At 36.9% G+C, this 17,715-nt stretch overlaps 1 protein-coding gene across 2 annotated transcripts in view; it reads left to right on the top strand.

Moving 5' to 3' along the window:
- Nucleotides 1–1,648: 1,648 nt before the first annotated feature.
- The window catches only part of tup (LIM1_Isl and LIM2_Isl domain-containing protein tup), a 29,862-nt gene continuing 13,795 nt past the window's right edge, over nt 1,649–17,715 (top strand). The window contains exon 1 of one of the 2 annotated variants that reach the window (XM_067354918.1): nt 1,649–3,035. In XM_067354918.1, coding sequence (XP_067211019.1) covers nt 2,921–3,035 — 115 coding nt within the window. In that variant the 5' untranslated portion in view covers nt 1,649–2,920. The remainder of the gene's footprint in view (nt 3,036–17,715) is intronic. The other variant, XM_012363677.2, reaches the window with a different exon arrangement.

Raw genomic sequence — 17,715 nt, 5'->3', positions numbered from 1 at the left:
TATTTAACGTAGTCTCTCTAGTACTAGAAATATTTTGCACGAATATTTCATCTCTTATCTTAAGATTTATTATCGTACTTAAAAAAATATAATTAAGCACGTGAAATAATTTTATAGCAGAGAATCGCAAAAGTATAAGACATTGTTTTAGTTAGGAATACTGGAAAACACTTTTTTACAAAAAATTAATTTGTTTCAACTATTCACGATTCTTATAAAATTTGTAATTATGATTGCTTAGAATACATGTGTAGAATTGTTTGATCAAAGAAATCTCAATGTGCGATTATCGAACAACACTGTCGAAGGTTGCGTTATCAGTCTAATCAGGCAATATAGTAATGGTGACAACATTCCTCGACGCTTAAATTTTTACTTTGAAAATAAGATTATGAATCTCACAATAATCGCATTATGTCGTTATGCAATTAATGCGAGTTTGCAAATATTAAATAATTAATAATATACAATAAATGAATAATGTGTACTAATTTTGTTTTAAATAATTTAGTAAAATTTCGCAGTAAGATACACGAATTTTCTCTGCACAAGTTCGCTATTTCTCCAATTTTCTTCGGCACTGAGATTTACAAGATAAACGAACACCGCATAAAGAATTTCTAAAATATTGTTCAAACAGATACGTCGAATTTACATTTTACTAAAATTCGACGCGTTTTTAAGTCAAACCACTTTCAAAGTAAACGATTCATTTAACCTACTGAGACGAGGTAAAAAATATATATGGCGGCAATCGGTGTTGCGAATTTTACGTGAAATCGTGGACTGTGCACGACTATGTCGGCACAGCGCAACCGCGAAATAGCCGAAAAATAAACAAAACGGAAACGCGAGGAAACGATATCGTGAGCTAAAGTCGAACGAACGCGGACGTAGCGTGCTACAGGCACGACATAGATACCAGCCGTTTGGTTAGCGCGCTCGGCCGACATCGGGTAGCATCACGGCAGCGAGGCAGATTAACGGAGAGAAAGAATGAGTGTGTGAGAAAGAAAGAGGGAGAGATACGAGAGAAACAAGAACTATATAGGAACCTGAGAAATGGTACAAAGAAGCGAGGGGGAAAGAGATAGAAAGACGAAGGAAAATACGTCGGCGAAGACGAGCGGACAAATACGAATATCGGTAGCGATAGAACGAGAGAGAGAGAGAGAGAGAGAGAGAGAGAGAGAGAGAGAGAGAGAGAGAGAGAGAGACGAGACAAAGGAACAACGAAGGGCGACTGGGGGCGTACAAAGAAGGGTGGCAGAAAGAAGGAAGACGCGTAGGTGAGAGAGACGCAAGGAGAGGCGGGAAGGAAGAGAGAGAGTGCGAGCTAGGTGGGAGGAGAGCGCGCCGAGGTGGAAGTGGACGTGTGCGGCGGGAGGTGAAAGGATGCGAGGAGTCGCGGAGGAGGCCGGAGGAGAGGATAGGCACGCGAATCGATTAGGTGGCCACCACGTCGGCCATTTTGTTGCCGGTTCGCCGGGGCCGCGGAGGCGTGGATGCGGACGGCGTCGACTCCGCTGCGGGGACGAATCGTTCGGGGTCGTGTGCCGCTCTCTCGCGTTCGATAGGACGTGCGAGCGCGAACGACCGAAGGTGGAGGGAAGGTTACAGTCTGTGCCGGGGGTTTTTAGTGGGGTGATGGGGCCGTTGACGGCGACGAGAGTGAGAGAGCCGGATAGTGGGATCGAGCAGCCCGGTAAGGTTGGGTTGAATCCTTCGAGCAGACTATAGCGAGACACCTAAACCGACAGTCAGTGGCTCCCAGGGCCCCGCGTCGTTAGTTTCGTCGGGGTAGTTCCGTGCAACCGTGCGTCTCTCCTCTCCTCTTCTCTTTTTCTCTCTCCCTCTATCTTTTTCCCTCTCTCCTCCTTTCGGTGCTTCCCCTTTCTTTCTCACTTTTCACCTGCCCCCCTCATCCTTCTTCGTCCCTCTTCCGACGGGTCTTTCTCGGCGTCTCGTTCGCCTTTTACCACAATGATTGTTTCTTTTGCTCGCTCGCACCGGTGTCCGTTGTCGTTCTACCCGTCTGTATCTCACGGGCCTCAATAGTGAATTTGTTTTTCCTTCACGTGCCGCCGATTATCCGCCGGTTGTGAGTGATAAGACTAGAATCGCGCACCGGTATTCAAGTGTCGCGACGTATTCGGATGTATCGGTAAGGAACTGCGATTGATGATTTTGGAGTCAAATCAATCGCAAAGATCAAGAATATTGTTACAGCTTGATCGTACTCCTCGTTTGACGGTCGCTCGTTGAATTTGCAAGATAAGTCGATAGATATGGTGATCGCGAAAACGTGCGATAATTCAAGAAAAAGATTCTGAAGAAATAAAGTGATAGAATCGATGACGAAACGAGAGTAAAAACAAGGCCGATCACCGATCTACCTTGCCAGGTAAATTGAGAGAACTCCCGACGAAGCGACGAAGTCGTGAAAGTATCCGCGGGCTTGCGACGAAACGAGAAATTGGTATACTGGAGCATTAACCACACCCGCAGTCGGGCCATTTAATTCTGTGCGCGAGTTTCATCGAAACTCATCAATAAACATCTGATTCGAATAATCCGTTCTCAACAATGTGAGCTCTGATTTGGATATCAATATCGGACGCTTGTAGTTAATTTGTTCTTCGAAAATTCCTTAATCACGAGGGTTCATTCAGTTTCGCTATTGAGACTCGGCGGAGCAAGGAAATTCAAGGCAAAATTCCGCGCATATCCGTCATATATCTGAAACAGTTGGACCCTTAGTGTTTCTGCAGCGTTCCGAAGGGTGTGGACATCGTCGGAAGTTTTGCGTGTTAAAGGATACGGCCGCGGTGGTCGGTACGAAGGCTTCAAGATTGCTCGAAAACCGTCGCGCGAGGTGCGCAGGAGTGGTAGAGCTGCGGAAATAGGGGGTGCCGGCGTAATGCAGCGGGTGGGCGCAGCCGGGGGGCCCGGGCCCATCGGCTTTCAGGGCCCTCCAAGATCATTGAAAATCTCACCGGTGAACATACAGGAGGAGTCCGCCGATCCCACGCAGAGTGAGTACACGATTCTTTTTTTTTTCCTGTCTCTTGTGAATATCTATTCCTTTTGAGACTCGCCGAAGTACATGGTTAAGAAGCTGCGTGACGCAACGATTTATAATTCACAAAAAACGTTAGTTACCGTTCGTGCTGCATAACTCTTATTTTATTGCAGTTTTATTCGATAGCTCATACATATAAAAATGTTGTAATAGCAAAACTGTACCTTTCAACTGGACTTATAATATAATTCTAATAAAAACGTAATATAAATTCTATGCAAAGACTCGCTCTCTGAATATGCGCTTGACAACATTGATCAATTTACATAAATCCATATTCAACAAAATTTACGTCGTCTCATCTAGGTACCGAATATAAAAAATACGGCCGCAAAATGATATTCCATTCTCCATCTATCTTTATTCGGACTTTCATATATACGTGCAACAAATTGTCTTTATTCTCTTTGCGTGAAAAATGAATTAAAATGTAAAATCGGCAAAGAAAATTGTGACATTAGAATAAATACGAACGTGATATTTCTGATAATATAATTATATAATTCTGATAAAATTAAATCAGTAATAAGGACTTTTTTAGAAAATTACAATTCTTAAAAACATAATAAAAAGCTACGTCAAGCCCGAGCTGGGTATTTATTGCTCAACAAATTCTTTAAACGAGAAAATTACAAACGTTTCGGCCACTAAACATTTCGGCCATCATCAATGTAACAATTGAATTAAAATAATATACGCGTGTACAGTTCTTAGGAAATTATTTACCTGTTGTAACCGTTAACTTTGTAAGAATTGTACACACGTATATTATTGTGATTCAATTGTTACACTGATGATGGCCAAAATGTTTAGTGGCCGAAACGTTTGTAATTTTCTCGTTTAAAGAATTTGTTGAGCAATAAATATCCAGCTCAAGTTTGACGTAGCTTCTTGTTATATAATTATATAATTCACATATATATAATAAAGTAAATATTTAAATAACTAATTGAAATAGAAAAATAGTGAGTATCAATTTTATTCTCTTATCACGACTGATTAATCCTACTTTATCTTGCTCAATCTTTTATTTGGCAATAAACTATGATTTTCCGCCAATTAAGGATGATTGGCACAGCTCACTATTGTCGCTGTTTAAATCAATGTTAAAAAGTCCATCTACTTGGTGATTAACTTCAGCATTATTTCATTGCGCGCATGTCGTGTAATCAGATTGACAAATAATCATCTTCTCATATTCGTTATTTTGCTGCGTCCTCGCAAAATTATTCAATCGAAAGACAGATGCGATACGATACGATAGATATGTTAATGTACACATCGTGATTAAAAAATAATTTACTTTTCTTTTTCGAATTATTTTTTTAATAAATTTTAAACGCTTGCATAAATTTCTAAAGGAAAAGAGATGATGTGGTGTACTTTAAGTAAGGAACGTTTGAAATAATTTTTATTTGATAATCACAAGGTTTTTTTTTCAAAATCTCATTTATTTTCGCGGTACGGTTGTCGCAATAAGCAATCTCGATCAGTGTTCGATATGATCTAACCTGGTTTATTTTCCCGGTATCTATTAGCAGGTTTTTTCTTTCAAATCTATGCCTATGATTTAATCACCTCGCGTCGCACAACTGAACTAAAAATTAATATATATTTTCTTTCAAATTTACCTATCTCATATATTTCTTCAAATTTCTTTAATTTGGTATTTGTATTTCATACAATTGCTAAAATAATCGTGGAATCAAAATTAGCAATGGAACGAATCGACAATTAGCTATGGAGCTACTCTCGTTCGGTTTGAAATAGCTTCATTTTCACGATTGTGCTTGTCGGGAGATAATGTGACATTTAGTATGTGTGCTTTAACTTTTATTTTCAAATTTACATTTTCTTAGCATTTTCATACTATGCATTATAAAATTATCGTAACATATTTAGGTAAATATTGCTTATAACAAAATGTAACACTTTGACAATTATTTAAACAGATTTACATCTTAAATTTTAAATTATAAAGCGGAATAAAAAAAACCAGCGGCAAAAGCTTTTAGTAAAATCCGTTTGCAATGAAAAATATATGTCCCAAATGGTTGAATCAAGTGCTTCACATTAAAGTGCAAATGATATTAAACTAATTTAGCAAAACGTAACACAGAATACTTCGAGCCGAATGCTGTATACTGTAGGGATTTTTAAAATCTAATGGCAAACTGATCGAGGTATATTGAATATTGTGTCATATCTTCCCTCGTATTCATTTTATTCTTCAACAAAAACTTACTACGATAAGAAATAGCTTTATTCCATGATGCAACATTATTACGCCATTAATAGCGTTAAAATTATTTTACAAATGTCCCGCGCGTTTAATTATCGAAAATAAATAAAATCTTTTTATCGTGTGATAAGCTGAGCATCATTTAAAGTTTGTGTAATTTATGGATCGGAGTAGCGAGGCGCGTTGCAACGTGGATCATAAAGATCGATTCAAAAGTTGTCTGTTTCGCAAGTACTTTTTCAATAATTTGCAGTAAATAAAACGCTTTTATAATAAGTAAACTCTGAAACGTCATTTTTATGCATCGTCTTAACCGTTTTTAAGTAAAAGTTGATCGTGGATAATCAAAGCAAAACAGTATGAACTGAAGAAACTTGTGGAAAGATACAATATATTCAATGCATGAAAATTATCCTGTTTTTTTTTCAAACTAATAAGAAATATCAGAATAAGTCTGAAGAAACTTTGGTAATACTTTACATTATTGTCGATACTGCTCATCTAATGCGATGAAACTGCCCTAATGTGATGAAACTTTCCTTATGGTAAATGCTAATGTCGCCTCAAGTCGCGTGCACAGTGAACGATAATGTTAATCTGAGATGCAAATTGTCACGACAAGCCATAATTATTTAACAGCAAACATGAAACTTTATCGCTTATCTTATTTGTAGTATATGCTACCGGAATTTTCTAACATTTAAAGAACTATGATAATATAAACATTTGGCTTTTAGATTTCTTTAAATAATTTTCTAAAGCAAGAAAATCACGTACGCATGTGGGATTCCAAACATAAATTATCTGCGATTATCTCTTACTAAACTTTTATATTAAAATAACTTAGATAAACTAAAATTATTATTTATTTTTTCTTAATTCTTTCTAAATTTATTATATTTAAGACTTATTTCATCCTTATTTCATGAATATATTGTAATGACAATTCGCGTTTTTCTTTCATTAGATGTAAATATTATGTTCTTTTATTTTCGGAATGAGATATGTGATAGGTAAATGTTATAATCCCAGAAATGTTGTACTATCAAGAGTCAATGATGCATTTATAGAAATCGACAAGTCTTTTCCACGTGCGGCGTTCGTGAGCTCGTTTATTATTAATTCGAGTTATCACATTTTCATAATCGGATACATAGAATATTCACTAGTGCGAAACGATTCGCCGATGATTTTCTGTAATTAAATGTTACAGTATTGCGTTTAACACGTGTTTTTCGCGCGCGCGCGCAAGCCGGCGAGATCGCAATTATCGCGGGACAACATTAATATCTACCGTATTTATCGCTCATAATTATTGCGGCACTATATTATTCGTGAGTAAGAATGGCGAATGCGTGCATTCACACCACTGCGTGGACAGTAGGATCGCGATCTTTAATTTATGCTCGCGATTAATTTGATAATGTTTAATGAGCCGAATGAATAATTAAGTCGGTAACTGCGAAACAAGCTCCGCCGTATGCCAAGAACAAAGAATAATTAAATTAACATAGAATTATAGATCTTGTAATGTAAGTTTGTAGCAAAATCTCAATGCAAAATCTGATTTTCAGCGCTATAGATAAGAAAAACTGTATTTTACGTCGACATTGCCTGTCGTCGTTTTTGTCAAATAATTATAAAAGTTATCAAATCTTTTATATTCAAAAATTAACTCGATAAATACTAGTCATACATAAAGTTTTCGCTGGAACAATTTTTATGTAGAAATTGGGATATTTTTGCTAAACTTGTGCGTTAAACTGATCAGAAATTAGGTGGCTATATTTGGAAATCCAACAACTATCTAAAGCATCTTGAAAGGCAATCGTTTTACTGGGAATTCTGCGAATTCGTTTAATTCATTTGTTGCCATCTAACCGCAGAATGCTCTGTGTGATTCAGTGCGTGATCAAAAATAGACACGGTTGATTTTATTGCACTCACCACGTTTTAATAGTGACCGCGTTTATTAATTAAAACATTGAAGAAAATAATTATTGACATCTTCTCTGAAGAATGAGAAATTTCTTGTCAAATTATTATATATATAATTTCTATAAATGATTTCCTATTCCAAACACTATGGACAATTTTTCGAACAGACAAATCTTTTAGAAAAGTCGTGTTATATAAAAATATTATATGTACATAAATAAATTTATTTTTATATAATTACAGATGCACAGAATTTGATAAAATTAAAATTTTATTTTAAGAAGCATTTTTGTTCAAAAAAGTTTAAATATATTAAAGTATCATTAGAATTCTGTGTGAAAACAAGAAATACTGCATAAAAAAGCATTAAAACAGTCCAATCATCGTATCGTTGTAGCGTGATTTTTTATGACATAAAAATATGCATAATGTACGATTGCGGCAACGACTCTTTTACGTTCTCCACGTCAAAAAGACTAGGTGCGGATTCGTCGAGAATTGCATTGCAGCATGCAATTTGTACGTTATTTACGATCGCTATATCGATATAGTTGCATAAGTATTCACTCGAAGACCGACAAAGCCTCACGCGCGCTACTACAGTAGTGCGATGCAAAAATATCCGATTTTCTCTTTTCTTCTTTCACATCCTGGCAAAATATAGTTTGCATCGGTTTTAATTAACGGCTCATACATTTGCATGATTAGACTCTGAAGCAGAGTTACGCGGTATCAGCATTCCGTGCAGCGAAAACGACCAGGACATTAATGCCGGGATTCCTCGCTCGAACGCTCACCGACGCATATAACTCTGCCCTGAGAGACGTCGACGTTAAATATTTAAATGTCCCTTTTTTCCCGTCCACCAAGCGTGCGCGTGCGTCTGCGTACTATCTACTTCATCCTGTAAGTCGTACGCCACGACTACATAATTAGAGCAAATGTACGCGATGTAATTAGCGACGTGCCACAACGTTTTGTTTATCCGACAATTTCGCTCTGATGAGGTATCGCGAAATAATGAACACTCTAAACGCGACCGACGTTGTCGTAAAATTGTTGATACGAAGAAACGACCAACTATCAAATGTGATATTCTGAGAAAAAGATATATTTAAAGTTCAGTCGATAAGAATTTTTCAGGCATAACTGATAAGACGTGCCTTTGACATTGGCAAAAATATAGCAAGCAGATAATCTGGGAAATTAAATAGGATAGGAGGAGGCCCTTGGATTTTTATGTTTCTAAAATCTAAAAGATTGTATGTCTTTTTATATTAAATATTTTTTTGGACATTGTGAATAAGAATCATAAATATTAACCCAGCACTTAAAATATTAAGTTTGAATGAGAATTTAGTTGCATTTTTATCAAAATTTAAATTTTATGGTGCGAAAAAATAATTTTATGCTTAAGTAATTTTTATTATATCGTCCATTAATTAAAGAATATATAATAGGTACATGCTTTATCCATTGATTTCGCTCTTAAGATTGTTGAGATGTAATATGAAAATATTATAAATTAAAAAAACTAGCATTTAGGTCGAAAAATTTAATCATGAAAAGAGAGGGAAAAAATGGGTAATCTTTAAAAAACGATACTTAGTATTTGTCTCTCAAAATGAGAATTATTTTCTATTGCTGAATAAGAAATTAATGTACTATTATCAACAATAAAATAAAGATCTCTGCCAACTTTCTATTTAACTTTACGTTAATCTCAACTGTTTGCTTCGACGCTCATGCTAACAAACGATTTATTTCGTCCGCGTGAGAGGAGAGACGTGTGCACGTAAGAAGCAGGGAACGGCTTCGGTGGAAATCATCAGCCGATTAGAGTGCAGATGTTCTCATACGGAGATTACGAGCCGTTTCTACCCTCCGTGCAATGCCATCATACAGGGTTAGGCCGGCAGGGGCGGCAGAAAGTAGATATAACGTCATAGGGTAGGCTTGATTGAATTATCATGAGTGTTTGCGGAACGGCGGCCTGCAATTGAATTAGATGCAGGGCCTTTTCTATCGGACCGCGTAGACATATATCAATGTCTCGACGCGAGCTCTTCATCTTCTTTTGCCTCTTTTCCCCTTCTTTTCTCTTTAAAATGTACAAATATCAAGATCCTCATATTTATTACGAGCCTTTTTCCGGAGCAATATTTGAAAGAACTAAATCAATGGAATAGAGCATGTAAAAATTGTGTTTTTTTAACTAATGGATGACAAAATAAAAATTTTAAAGCTACAGAAGATATGAAAAATATAGTTTTCAGTATGTCTATATCTCGCATAACTCTAATGAATCATATACATATATAGGATTGAGTCGGAATAATTGTATTGCCCTTCGAAAATAAAAAATAAAAAATTTTAATTAAATGCATAAAATTAACAATCATGATTTGACGAGAAAAATTTTTATCGCGACGTCAATCGACAATTACGCATTTCAAACGCGTATAATTAAAAGGTTAGCTGAGGTGAAAGACGATGCTGTAATTTCTTATTAAACATTATTTTTATTGCTAACGTCCTTTATTGCTTTAATGTCTACGTTTGCCTCAAGATAAACAATTTAAAATATTGCCCTTTTCAATTCATTTTATCCAATAAAAAAAATATGACAAATGGTTATTGTTCAAGGATCGCTTAGTTGATTGTGGACTTAGCAAGACTCGCCATTAATAAAACACATTAACATTGATAAGATTTTTTTAAAGATCAGACATTGCGGAAGCATGAGTTAAGCGTTTGCGCAAAATTATTTTTCGATTATCGATGCAAGCGAGGATGAAATCGACAACGGCGTGTTGTCCAGGCGATACTGATACGAGTAGTGATCGTTCTTCATAGAGAGGCCGAAAGCATACGCAATCATTCAGTACACAGAGTTATCTGCGATCAGATTCCTCGCGCGGGATACGTACAACGAAAAATCAGTGCGCTCCGCGCGGATCAAAGGAATGCCGCTTGGTGGAAAAGGGCGTCGCGAGCGCGTCGAACAAGACGTTCGATAACATTCGCGGCTTATCACGGCCAATTGATTAATCAGCGATAAGGATCTTGGTATTCGTCGTCGCGTGACGTTTTGCTGAAAGTTGCGATGTAGAATCGCATAATTCTCAAAACCTCGATGCCGCGATAACGATCTAAATTTATTCGCGGCAATAAATCGCGATGGCGCGGGGGAACGCGTTTCCCTAACACCGGTAATTCCAGTAGCGCCGTTTAGAAAGCTACCGTTGAAGATACCTGAATTAATTAACTAATGAAAAATCGCTTTCGAAAAGATTCATCTACGTCCCGCCGTATCGTCTAGCGCATCGCATTCGCCATAGACCTAATTGTTCGTGCGAGATTACTATCAGCATACGTTCGGCGAGGAAGCGCTCTCGTCGTCGAGATTGTCACGAATGCATTCGCCACGGCTTACAGCTATGGTCATTCCACGAGCCATTTGGTCATTGTTCTACCCGCAGAGAAAATCCAGAAGGCCCGGACAGAACCGAGATGTCCGGACCTGACTGGTCGGCGCCCGGCGCCAGGCCATCGCGGTCTTCAGTTTACAACACCGTAGGATCGGTCGCGGGGTACGAGCGGGGGAAGGGGACCTGTGCTTCCCGTCATTAGACCCCTCTAACGAGAGGGACCGCTGCCGCTGCGGCTCGAGAGGGCTTATCGCACGGGCTGCTTATAAAGAAGCGTAATCGCTCGAATGCAACGGTACGCCCGCTTTATCGTCGTCGCCGATCTCGTTTGGACAATTTTCCTGCTGGAGAAATCGCGAAGGGAGCCCGTTACATTGTACGCTCGTGTATCCACCTCGATCATGCACTTGTCACGCGAAGAATGTCTCGCGAAGGATGCAGGCTCATCCGTCTGTTTACTCAAATCCTCGAACTTCAGGTTCGCGTCGTCAGTGAAACGAAATTTGTGCGATGGGACAGTCACAAAGTGTCTGTCCGAATTCCAGAGAATTTTCCGGTGTAACAAAATTTTTGTATCTCATATATCTTGGCGGAGAGGATTAAGATAATTATTATTAATCTAAGATTGCTAAGCAATTACTTTTGACGATCATGAGACGAGAGGTTCGTTAAGATGTCCGTGTAATCTGTGCGAATTTGCAAAGCAATGCGACAGCTGAGACAGAATTGCGTTCGCGCGAGTTTTATCTCAAGCCGCGTATAAAAAAATAATATAATTAATTCGAAAACAAGTTGCGACGGGTTGTACTTTCTTATTCGCCAGTTCATTAGTATGTACGCGCATAAATTTGCTGCAAGTAAGAATATTTAATATTTCCCTGCATTTTATTCCTTCGTAATTCCGCTTAAGAATAAATATTTTTATTAATTTTTTAAGGAAATTTAATCTCTTGCACGAGGGTCTTAAAAATTGAATATCTAGATAACGATGAAAAATTTCGATATGATATTGATTGAACCACAGGTTGAGTTGCCAAAACTGTCAAATTAGTCTTAGCACTGAGAGAATTTATATCAATCATTCATACGAAATTGAACCTGACAAACGGCGAGCAAAGTATAGCGATAGTGGAATAAAATTGGATCTAAATTATTTGAGTCTCGTGTTCAGATAATAAATCGTAATTAATTGATTCTACAAAAATATCCCGCCCAATTTTTCTACCATTTTTGTTCACAATTAGTGTCGAAAACATGAAATTTAAAAAATGATCTTTTTAATAATAAAAATTTTGGTTACAAAATAGTTTTCGGTAACTTTCCATATATGTTATCGATAATTGTACTAATGAGAAATAAGGAAAAATATTTTCATAGACTTTTTTCGATAAATCTTAAGAATTCTGTAGAAAAGTACAATGTTAGATTGAGTCATAAATAACTTTCGTTTCTTTGATAACTATTTATTATCGCGGCAAAAATTATTTATGACTTAATCCAAAATTGTAACTCAAATTAATTCTTACAGAAATAAAAAGTTGTTAATAATTCTCGTATGAGAAAGATTCAAGGCTGTTAGCACTCTACATCCTTTCTGAATTACTATCTTTTATATTTCACGCAGAAATTTGCTTAAACATATTAGATATTCTGAAAGCGGAGTATAGCTGCACACGCGGATTATTCTTCAGTTATTCGCGTTATCGTTTTATTTCATCGCGACAAGCGGCAGTGCGTGCGCGTACATACGAGGAAAATATTAGAGTTGAAGAGCAGTGTTTAGTCCACTTCCCATGCCGCATTGGCAGGGTGAATCCAGGACAGAGGGATGAGGTGCGACCGACTCGGAGTCGCACGAATTAGAACCTGCTCGGCGACGCCGGGGCGCCGGGTGGACGCGCAGGAATGCCGGCCGGACTGATAAAAGCCACGGCCAACACCTACATAAATTTCAACAGGGGATATCTAAGGACTGCCTTTCGTTCATTTAAACGTACATCCTAAATTTAGTGTCGGCCGCGATGCCGCGTATCGGTGGAGCGGCGCCGTGGATGCAGCGCCGTCCCGACGCTTGTCATTTCAAAGGAAACATCGTCAGTATGCAGTATACGAGATTCTGCGTAATCGTTAAATTCAGATGATTATTAGAACTCTTGACATTCCGAAATTTTTAATTTGTTCCTTTATATCATATATTTTTGACACATTATATTTTTGCATACTTGGGATATTTATTTTTAACGTGCTAATTTCTTCAAGTTTTATCGTCGCTTTCATTTTACGCTTCTTTTTACTCGAAAAGAACATTGAATCATATTTCCTGGTCATATATAATATTTCCCGATCATTCACTGGTGCATCTACTCTCGAAAGATGATGTTAACAGTGTGGATATTGAAAATTGTCATTGCGAAACGATTTCTGCATCTCGACGCGATGCTACTCGCAAATTTGCATGCTACTTCGCCCGACAGCGCTTTTTTCCCGTCGCTAAAGACAACCGAGTGTACCCACTTACGCGAGATGCGCGCATATCCGTGCTTTGCACGTACACACATTACGTCGCCGGCTTGTACGCGATATCTCAAAGACCAACTGTTCGAGAGCGGACCGCGGATGCAAGAGAAGGAACCGCGAGCTTGTAAGGTGCATTCCCGATTCCACTACGAAACTGACCGTGTCCGGTAAAAAAAGGGAAATAATTAGCGGAGGTGTTAATGAAATACCAAACGAACGCCGTGGGACACCGGGTCGGCGCCTCTGAACTGCCAACCAGACATCCTCGACACAAGCCCCGGCGCCGCTTCCCCCCTTTCGTCTTCCCTCGTAGTAGCAAGCTACTCCAAGATATCTCCTTGTTCCTCTTCTCTCTTCCTCTCTTTCTCTTTCGTTCTTCTGCCACCAGGCTGATACCTCCACTTTTTCCATCCTCCTTCCGTCCTCCTCTTTCTCCTCTTCTTCTTTGTTACTCCTTCAACTTCTTCCATTTTTTCACCACATCCACACCCATCTTCTTCTTTTTCTTATTTTTCTTTTCCTTGTTCCATAGAGCAATCTTCTTTTTTAAATGTTTTTTTTCTTTGCTCGAAAATAACGAAGATCGCGATCCGTGAAATCGATGACTTCTCGTATTGAATAAATGGAATATTAATTGTAAAAAAATCGTGTTTGTTTTATAGATTGTCCACGAGAGAATGAACAAAATGTGTTTAAATATTATAGCGCAAAGAAAGCTATTTTTGCTATATTTTTCTGTGTGAATTGAAAAGTTTTACTCAATAATAATTAAGTTATAATATGATATCAAATTAAAGTTTATAAAACAATTATACATGCTCGTGCAGTTATATAAATCTAATTTGCATGAGCTTCGAATATTTTAGCATTAACAGGACATTACAAGTCTAGACAACGATAAATAGAGAAATGTTGCATAAAATATAGACACAAATCTAAAGTTAATCGCGCCACATAAGCGCTCGCTGATGAAATCGTGTTTAGCAATATTCGGTTGAATTCCCCGAATTTTTTGTCGTGAAAAACAAGAAATATTGCGGTGTTGGTCACCATAAAATATATGACCTACAACGACAGGGAATGACCCGCCACCCACATTCGGTTAATAGTGAATCGCTCCAAAATCTTTGCAGTTGTGACTTTCTTTTATCCTGAAGGGAGGGAAAGACCACCTTGCCGCTCGGCATTACTATCCTTTGGCGTGTTTCAAAGATCGAGTTTTGCCACCGATCAATCGTGACGAGGGCCAGGCAGCATTCTCTTCGTCTTTATCGACAACTCTACTATGCACTTCTCCGTTTGAATAAATTATGTCATGGCTCGGCTAGCGCGAACTAATACGCTCTTACAATTAGTTTCTTCTATAGATACTTTCGATATTAAAAGATATTAAATATGTTTCTCTAAATTATAGAATGCTTTCAAAATTTTATATATTATAGATACATTTGAATTATAATATAATGAGTATATACTTGTTTACAGATAAATACAACTGCATTTTGCATTTCATTTTTATTTAATATCGTCTTATTAAATAAAACTCATATTAGAAGAAATATGTCTAAATATGTATAAAACTGCACTATATAAAATTAACTGAGATTAAAACTGTATGTGTGAGATGCAGCAGAGTGCCGATACTTGTATTAATCAACGCGCGATATGTAACTACGACGTTAATCGGGATCAAGCTTCAACATAAAAGATTTCCATCATCTATAATTGGATGGTAATCGCGATTTCTGTCACATTAGGCGGAAATTTTAAGTACGATCTCGAATTGCAAATTGCCATTGTATTCTGTCACTTGGTTTATCACTCATTAACGTCACTCGTAACGCGATCTATGTCAATAATTCACTGTGTTTGAAATGAGCAATTAATTGCTTATTAGATGAAAGAAAAAGAGAAACGTAAATTCTGAAAAACATCAATGTTATATTGATGTGACGTAATAATGACGTATTAATCAGAAGAAACGTTTTTGCCAGTAAGATTTGATTGAAAGTTTTGAATTCTAATAATAGACATTAGTGTAAGTTCAAAACAATGTGGAAAATATCATTTCTGATTAGTCTACACACACGATCTCGCTTCTAATAGCCAATAGATTCGGATCTGAACTTGAAATATGTTCTTGTAATTCCGATACTGTGCGGCAGTATTAAATCAGCGTCGTTCACATGAGCGAAACGTGTAACAAAATAGCGACAAATACGCGATGGTATCTTTACGATGATTTCGGGAGGAAAGATCGAGGGCTCGCGTACAGAGGTGCGTTGGCGCGCCGGGTACGTTTAACCGAGTCCGAGTCTCGAGATACGAGGTGGTTGTCGTCTCTGGGAGCTAATGGGATGCCGCGGACACTCTCCTCTCGTCCGAATCTCTTTGATCCTGGCCGACCTTGCCCTCGCCTCGGTGACTCCCGTCCTTCTTACATCTCCGGCTCTTGTCGTTCCTTTTTCTTCTCGCGCACCATCCTGACCTTATCCACCAGCGGTCGGGAATTTTCATGGTGGTCGCGAGATTCTCCCGTCCACGCGCGAGCATGTATTCCACGTGAGCTCGTTCCGCGCGTGAGCTCGGAAATTTTTTATACGATCGTCGCGATGATAAGGTTTTAGATCGGTAAAAATGACGAAAGACAATATTCTTTTCGAGTAAAAATCAAGTTGCTCTTCGAATTTTAAAGCTCTCGAAGATAAAGCGTCGTATAAGTAAAACTTATTCTTAAACTTGGATGTTTTCTCGTGGACGAAAAATCTACTATGTTACACATTTTTATTAGATTATCGTTAATAACAGATTCTCCAGCAAACTTAATTAATCTTCGAACAAAATTTTTAAAGTAAAATCGATTTAAATTAAATAAAGAATAAAAGTTTCTTAACTTCGAATCTCTTGTGCTTCTGAAACTTATTCGTATAAATTAATTATTAAAAAACAATGATTTTTATAAAATGTATTTTCGATCTTTTGTAATCCTAAAATTATTGATATCTTTGGATTAAACTTCCTATCTTTAATTCGTTTGCAGAATCTATTATTAGTCGATAAAAACATGAAAATGGAACATGCTCTATATTTGCTTTTCTTCAACATTTATAATTACTTATTTCTCTTCTCTAAGTATCTATTGGTATAAGACGAATAGCTAATTTATCTTGGATATTTCATGTCGTCAGTTCGACGGAGATCAATCCTTAGACACAAAATATCTCGCTGACATATTTGTACGATTATCAGTAAAGAATTATGCATTGCTAATAATTTTATTTAGTGTCCTTATGTTGTTTTTACAAGTTGCTGTTTTATAATGAGTAAGTTCTTGAGCAATAGATAACAGCACAATGTACTGTCTTTGCCAGCACACGCTTATCTTTAGTACTTATTTTTCGTATAACCGTGATGTTACGAAGGTGACACTATTCCGATGATTGTCTTTGTACTGACGTCACTGGCTGATTGTCACTGACGATAATTAACGTCTAATTACACTTATCAATTGATTACAGTGCATGACTAATGGTCAATGTTGCAAAGAATGCAAAGGTGAGAAAATTGATACGCGGATGAGTGACACGATAAACAAGATGTAGCTTCAAAATTAACACCCTGCCCAACATTCATAAATATAAGAATCATATGAATTCATATGCATGATAAGAAACTGCATTATGTATTATAATTTATTTAATTCTTCTTAGTATTAGAAGTATTTTCATATATTATGAATTTTCTTAATTATATCGTTCAACTTCTACCGAAAAATCCCAACATAAATACTAAAAAATAAGAAGCACGTAAAAAATATTCATTGGAACACGAATATATATAATATGGATTTATATGCACATTTAACATTAATTGTAATTAAAAAGAGCTGTTTTTCAATTGATTACCTTTATTATAATTATCTTTCAATATATGCATATTAGAATATTTGCGTATTTCATGTATTGTTTTACGCAGTAGCTAATTTGATTGCATGTTTCCATGATTTTAATAAATAATAAATTATTGGTCCACTCAAATATATAATATAGATAAGATTTCCTCGCTGTAAATCGGCAGAAAATATATTTTGTTTAATAAATAGTTCAGAGAGTATTGAGTAAAAGCTTCAACAAATTTTACACACGATAATTCGTAAGTAATTTACTCGTCAAGTGTTGCAAAATAACTTGACATTGTATCAACGTTATCTATCTATGGGTACAAAATATACGAAACTCGCGTATACTGCATTATTACTGACAACTATTATGATACCTTTTATGACAAGAATAAGTAAGACCTAAAAGAAACAGACCATATCAGAGAAACAAATCTAACCAAATAATAAGTACAAGATGTTCTAAAACCATCTAGCGAATCTATTTTTAATTATAATATCTGATTAATTTGAAAAAGATAAAAATCAGCAATGTAGATCAGCTGCTAGGTAATAATAATAATAATAATAATGGATGTTATAAATATTTGTTAGAGTTTGGGACGAT

The sequence above is a fragment of the Linepithema humile genome, chromosome 5, assembly GCF_040581485.1.
Source record: "Linepithema humile isolate Giens D197 chromosome 5, Lhum_UNIL_v1.0, whole genome shotgun sequence".
Classification (NCBI taxonomy): domain Eukaryota; kingdom Metazoa; phylum Arthropoda; class Insecta; order Hymenoptera; family Formicidae; genus Linepithema; species Linepithema humile.
Note: the sequence above shows the minus strand (reverse complement) of the source record. Positions and strands in the feature narration are given on the sequence as shown.